Source organism: Centruroides sculpturatus, unplaced genomic scaffold (assembly GCF_000671375.1).
Source record: "Centruroides sculpturatus isolate CEXI.00-Female unplaced genomic scaffold, Cexi_2.0 scaffold866, whole genome shotgun sequence".
Classification (NCBI taxonomy): Eukaryota; Metazoa; Arthropoda; class Arachnida; order Scorpiones; family Buthidae; genus Centruroides; species Centruroides sculpturatus.
The window spans coordinates 181,868-189,454 of record NW_019385250.1 but is presented as its reverse complement, the minus strand read 5'-3'; the positions used below and the strand labels follow the sequence as shown (position 1 = coordinate 189,454).

The 7,587-nt window shown below is 33.0% G+C and overlaps 1 protein-coding gene across 1 annotated transcript in view; it reads right to left on the bottom strand.

Moving 5' to 3' along the window:
* LOC111636718 (A-kinase anchor protein 7 isoforms delta and gamma-like) overlaps positions 1-7,587 on the bottom strand; it is a 17,790-nt gene that overhangs the window by 4,827 nt on the left and 5,376 nt on the right. The window contains exon 2 of the mRNA XM_023382021.1: positions 2,968-3,135. Within this exon, the coding sequence (XP_023237789.1) occupies positions 2,968-3,135 (168 nt within the window). The remainder of the gene's footprint in view (positions 1-2,967; positions 3,136-7,587) is intronic.

Here is a 7,587-nt window from a genome sequence, read left to right as displayed (position 1 = left end):
AGTCTCCATTCGTGCACTATGGTGGTTGCGTCTTGATAGCTTTAAGGGTGTGGGAGATATGGGCTTGAAAGTGGTTGAAAGTGGAAGATTTTCTATTTCAATTTTTAAAATTTTTGAATTCGAATTGGTTAGATTATAGAACAATTTTAAACGTTCCAGAAAATTGATCAAATTGAAAATAGTTTGTTTGACTGGACGTAAAAATTCTCTAATTAGTCTGGAAACAGGGGACCTAATTCTTGCATTCTGTGAAAATGGGTAAGATTGGCTATAATGTAATTATCTTAATCTTCACTATTCGTTACTTTTTGCCCACAAATAAAAACCCAGCAAAGCGGGTCCTTGCAGCTAGTCTTATAATAATAATAATAATAAAGAAATGTTTAATGTCTGTCAGTGTTAAATGATTTTTTAATATGTTGTGTTTAATATATATATTTATACGAGAGAGAGAGAGAGTTTACAAATCAAACTATAATACCTTAGGATTTTGATCCACAGTTTTCCAATCTGGTTTCATTGGACGTTGGTGAAACACTCCCAGATCAGCAATCTGTAGGGAGGTATCCAGAGGAACCAAGGAGACGATCTGGAAGCCACTTGCAATGGGCACTGAGCCAAAGATACTCCTTAGGGACTGATTGCTCTGAAGATTGGGTGTGTGGCTGTTATATCCCCATCAAGTGTGGAAATTTGATCAGGTGACATATTGTTTTAGAGTGACGACACCTTCAAATGTGTCATCAATGAGCTGACTAGGGCAGTGGGAATCTGACTTGTTATCAGACTAACATCATAAAATGGTTTAACTTTTGAAACTTTCTCAGATCAATGAGAGGGGGAAGGGATTTGTTGCATCTAAGACCCCCCTTTAACATGAATTTCTTAGTTGATTATTTACTATTAAAATAATGTGTCTTTGTCTATTTTCTAATTCCATGGGAAACAAATGGAAATAAAGAAAGTTTCTTATATCTTAGCTTCCTGATAAAAGTTAAGGAAAAGCAATGCCCAGATCCTCACAATACTGTACTTGCTGTTGTATTTTATTAATACAATAGCAAGTACAATACATACCTGTATTAGGTAAAAATCTAACATTATTGACATACCTTAACAAAAATAGTTTGTCAACAGTTTCTGATACCTGACTTTCTTCAACCAATAAAAAGCAAGTCAATCATAAAAAAGTAGCATTAATTGCAACTAAATTATGTACAGTACTGTATTGCAAGATGTTTCTCAATTGCAATTTATGCTATCAAAATGCTCTGACCTTTGAATTTTTAATCAATGCTTCAATCAATAATTTGATAATTTGTGATATAGAGGTTTTGGGAGAAAATTATTTGAAATAATCATGAAAAACATTGAATTCAGACTGAAAATGTAGGGAAAAAAATAAATTTTGAGATAAAGAGATTTTTGAAAGAGACAGGTTCAGTTATGAATCAATTTTATATTTGAACATGCAATTAGAATGTATGGTGCCTGGTCTGTTACAAAGTAACCAAACTTTCTCATACAGAATAGCAGAGTTCTATAATTTGGCACATACATCATTGAAAGTCTGCATAACAGTTGTGGAATTTGTCTTTTCTAATTCATAAACTCTTTACAGCATGGGTTGTACTGGCTCCCCTGTTAGATCAGTGAGAATGTTCAGCACTTTTCTTATTTTATCCAAAATAAAAAAGACTGGGTTGTTTCCTACTATTTTCTATACTTTTTGAAAGTTCCTTCATATGCAGGCTGCACATAGCTTTTCCTTAGCATTTCATGGTATACTTTTCTAGGAAGTTTGTGAATTCTAGGTAATTTATCTTATTAAAAGCAATCCATGATTGTATTAAAGCTATAGGCAGTTTACGTAAAAATACATTTTTCGTGCTTGCATTATATTTTGTTAGAATTTAATGATGCCAAAATAAAACACACTCTTCTTTTCATTCTTTTTTTCTTTCACTGTTGGGAATATGTTTTGCATGTTTAATGTGCTGCCTGACCCATGAAGAGAGATGCTTTTCATCCAAATGTATGATAACATCACACAGTTCACAACTCAAATACTATCATTGGTTGTAATTCTAATTCCTTCATCTTTAAAATTATTTACTTAGTCCTTCAGTTTTGACTTTAATATCCTTGACATTTTTTAAACTGGTAAGCTGTCATAACATCACATACCTTCATCACTTTTGTGATGAATAGAATCATCCTTATTATTTTACATCAAAAGATGTTAAAATATCAAAAAACAGAAATTGTTACTTACAGACTTAATTTCAGATTTATATATAGAAAATATACAAAATACCCAATTTAAGTGCAAAAAAAAAAAAAAAGAGGAAAAGGCATCAAAAAAAGTGCTCAGTGATAAAAAAGGGAAAGGGTAAACTAACTCCCCTGCAAATGATCATAAACTTAATAAAAAACCATCCTATGATATTTTGAAACAGTCCTCTCTGCAAGTAACAAAACTGAGAATGCCTTAACTTTCCAATTTTAGCAACCACAAATGAAATGTATATTTGTTTCTTAGTATTACTGGCATTAAAATAATTTGGTAAATTGCTCTGGCTGTGCTTTCTACATTTGTTGCATTTTTTATAAATCTTTGCTCAAGATTTGAGCAGATCTATAACAAGCATTTACATTTTCCTACTATTTAAAATTATATTTAGTGTATGCTTTATATGTAATATACTGATTATGATTAGTTTTAATAGTTACTTATATGCAAACACTCAAACTGATGATTGTGAATAATGGATTATATTTCTTAGACGTAAACAATACTAGTTATTTTTGTAAAACTATCCAAAAAATATTTATAAATTATTCATAAAATATGCAATGCTCTTACTGATTTTAACACTAATTAGACAATCGTAAAACAATACATAAAACTAAAATTACTGAGTTATAAATAATTATAATTTGAATTAATAAACATTATTATTTTACCTTTTTCCATAATCTAGAGTCCTTTGATAATTTTAAAATTGTTAGATGGGGAGCAAATTTTTTCTTATCAGTAATATCAATATCACAGGATTCAAATGATTTTATAACTTCTTCTGTAACATATGTCAATCTCTCTAATGCATCATCAGCAATTTTTATGAATATTACCTAAAGTATTTAAAAAAAAAACAATTATATTTATAAAGTATTATTTTAAATCATTAAAAATATGATAAAATAAGTTAAATAAATGATTTGTAATGATAGACATGCATGAGATGCAGTGCAAAAGTAACACAGAAAATTCTCAAAATAATTTATTTGCACAGGTCTATTAAGACTTGCACACTTTTTCTACCAAGTCTCTTTTTTCGTCTAAGCACAGTTACCTGCATTCAATCCACTTGCCTTAATTTGTTTTGTTGGATTATTCAGGTACAGTAGAACCCTGTTAATAAGCTTTTGAAAGGACCTCTAAAAAACTTCTTAAGTAGGAATTGTAAAAACATAATTTATCTGTATAATCAATTTTATTTCAATATCAAGTTAATATAACAAACATAGTGCATCTTACTATTCGAATATGTTACACTGACTACAGCAGGTGAAGAAGTGACTAGTGTCAATATGATATGTCAATACTTAATGAGCAGCACCAGATAGGGAATACGGTCAAAACATTAAGACCTCCAGCAAAATTAACGACCACCTCAGGGGTGTAGATATTTGATATACAATATGATAAACAGCTGAAGTTATTAGATGATAGAGCATACATAGATGAGTCTTTGTCTACATAATTTGTCTACTTTTTATGGTAGCATACATAAAAAGGTTGACTTCGCCAGTGGAATTTGTTATTGCCTCGTACAGTGTGTGAAGGGACAGAACATAGACAAAGACTCATCTATGTATTTATAGTCAAAAAAGAAATATATTTTCTATAAATGTCATTATTGTCCTGGCAAATTTTTTATTTGTTAAGCAGAAACTTATGTGAAAAATTTTAACTCACATCTTATGGTGTAAATACCAGGACCAGAGAAACTGGACTTCTTATGTGGGAAAACCTCTTAGGCAGGAACTTCTTAAATGGGTTCTACTGTATATGTTTTAGGGATTAGTAAATGGCAGAACACAAACTTGATCTTCATGAGAATTGTCTTCTTTGAAAACCAAGTTTCAATGAGTCAAATAACCAAAAGTCACTAAAAGCAAGATCAGGTCAATACAGAAGGTGTCTAATGGTTTCAATGTTCTGTTCAATCAGAAATTCTGTGACAACTCCTGCCTTGTGTGGTAGAACATTATCTTGAATTGATGGAAAATGTCATCTTCCATCAAGTTACTTTTCTGCAATAGAAGGCGATAAATATTTCTTTGGAATGTCTTTGTAAACTTTGCCATTGATGGTAATGCCCTTTGGAACAGCAAAGTAAAGGATAACATCTCAATCGTTCCATAAAAATCACTTAAAGCCCTGGTCACACTATGCGATTTCCAGCCATGCAGGCGACTGCAACTACTATGGCTGTTCCCGTTAACTAGTAAACCCCCTTCGAAAACCAGCGCGACTGCAACCTCAACTAGAAACAAAAAGTTTGTTATACTCATGCTGACTGCAAGTGCGCATTCAATCAGAAAACATTGATTTTCCACGTCATACAGTGGCAACATTGAAAATATTGTAGTTAGAAAATAATGGTAGAAAGCAAGATGATGGATAGTTTAACAGAATCAAGATTAATCAAGCTTATTCAGTCTCACACAAATGCCTGTGGGATTTTAATTCTTCATTTTATCGAAGAAAGCATAAAAGAGTGCAGGCATGGCGTGAGATAAGTGAAAGTCTCGGCATTGATCATAAGTACCATTTTTAGATTTCTGGATATAAAATGTTGATTGTTTTTAATTTGGTAACAACAATATTGTTTTAAATAGCTAAAGAACTAAGTAAAAAGTTCCATCATCTGAGAATGATGTTTCTTAGAATAAAAAAAAAAGTAGACGACAGCAAGTGAAGTGGATGTGGTGAGAATGAGATATATGAACCAACATGGGAGCATTGGTCATCCCTCAGTTTTCTTTTAAACTCTTATAAGAGAACGATGTCACCATCATCATCATATGATGTAATTATATAAGTTATATATATTTTATATATTGAAGTCAAACCTCGATTTAGTACCATTTTGTTTAACTCTGAAATGGGCATTAAGTCGAGTGTGGCGCTAAACCGAGGTGTTTCCAACAATAAGCATTGTATTTATTATTTTTTGGGAGTTTGAAAGTCACGTTGTTTGGTAATTGTGATGTATTTTACTCTGTAAAATTGTGCCCAAGCGTACTGAATGGTTCTGTATTTAATATTCATCGGTGCTTTACGAGGGTGGCGCTATTTAAGATATTGGTATCCTTTAGAGAGATATCTATCGATGCAAATGCAATAAGACTTGGTTTGGTGACATTTCGGGACACGTGAAGACATTTCCGTAAAAAAAAAAAAATTAGTGCCAAATGGCACTTTTGGCGCTGCAAGCAAAGATAAAGTATTTTCATTTGTATAGGCACACGTGTTGCAGCCAAGTTCTGAGTATAGAAGTTGCTTAAATAACAGCAATGCTGCTGCTGCTGCTTCACTTCGAGAATTTCTTCGTCGTAAGAGTTTATGACTAGGACCATTGATTGCACGAGCTCTTAAGAGAACGATCACTCGATTCGAGAAAACTGGACGCCCGGGAGTTCAGTCCGGTCGAGGGCGCTAACCTATCAATTTACAAGCTGTTGAAGATGTTACTACAGCTGTTCTCGAACAGTCGACAAACAATGTTGCAAGCTCCAGTAGTGCACTTGCAATTGGATGCACCCTGTGGTACAGCGTGGAAGTTACCGAGAAAGTTGGTGCATTGCGTGTAAGATCAGCCACAACCAACATTTACTAGACGCCGTTAGAGAAACTCGACTGATTTTTGCATTGAGCTTCCTTGCCAGAATGGAAGCGAAAGTATGGCCATGGAAGATCGTTTGAAGCCACGTGGCACATTTTCACTTCGACGGAGCAATGAGCATTTCGATCCTAGAAAATACTCACGCTTTCCAGCAGATTATACTGCCTTCGTCTAAAGTTATAGTCTGGTGTAGATTTACAACCATCTGTATCATTATTTTTCAAAGAAAAGTTCCAGTAGGCCTGTGACACGCTCTGTGTTGGCCCAGAAGTACCAACAGATGCTCAACACTTTTGCAACAGAGTAATGCTCTTTAACCATTTTCATGCAAGATGGAGCACTTCCACATATTGCATACTGCGTACAGCAGTTTCTGCAGCAACTCTTTATCAATAATAGAGTGATTAATCTTGCATTTATTACAGCCTGGACACCTTGTTCTCAGGATCTTAATTTGTGCAATTTTTAATTATATGGACATTTAAAGTGTGGTTTTTCGAGGACATATTACAAATTCGATAATCTTGGAAGACAGTATCACACTGTATTCAGCTTTTATATCTTCAGAATGAGGACCACATTGAGCAGTTGCCCCTGCACCGCTCAAGTCTGTGTGCAATAGGTGTCTTGTACAAGTAAAACGTTTGTTGTTTGCAGTGCCAAGTATCAGTGCTGATTATTTTTTAATGCAAATATTTTCTGCATGTCCTGAAATATCACCATGCCAAATTTGATCGCATTTGGCATGCTAAACATCTCTTCAGTTTGTTTGTTTAGTTATGGCAACGCAACACTTGGGCGATCTACCTAGGACGAATGCCTTCCGGGAGATCTTTTTAAGGGAAACTGGCTCTTATTTAGGCGTTACAGATGCAGAGAAAACACAGAAAACTCTACGTGGCCAACCCGTCCGAGCCAGGCGGGAACCCACGAATCGAACTCCCAGTGTTCAGGGAACGAAGACCGCTTGGCCAATGGCCATATCTTTTCAGACAGCGTTGAATAGGGATACACAGTATATACATATATATATATATGGAGCCATCGAAAGTTTAGTACGGGGAATTCCAATACTAAGCTTTAAGTATGCATGGAGTCCTGGGATCTCCATACATACAGCGGGCCCCTTTTGCCTTTTATTGAACAAATGAAATACGTATAGAATGTTTGTTTATTATTAAAAAAAACAAAGTAAAAATAGCGTTAATTTACAGGGGTAGGAACCACTTTGGGCCCTATTCACGGTTCTGTATGTATGTACTGTACTTTTATATACATACAAACACATACTGACACACGCATTTGTACTGTACAGTACATGTGTATGCATATCTAATCTTAAGTTTTACATACATTTTAAATTACATTTTTATGTAATAAGCTACCATTTCAACGGCATAAATCAGCGCTAATTAAATTAATTACATATTTTTTAATGGATAAAAATTTTATTAAAAGCCAATGATTTATAAACATTCACTTAAAGAAAAAAAAATTAAAAATAAAGAAAATTCTCTTAATTAAATTTAATAAGATTTTTTAACAGAAAAATAACTTACAAAATTATTATTTTATTTCTTTTTCTTTTTAAATATTTTAATATCACTTGTAATAAATTTGTTAAATTTAAAAATAAAATATTATGAATTTAATTTATTAAAATTTAAAATAT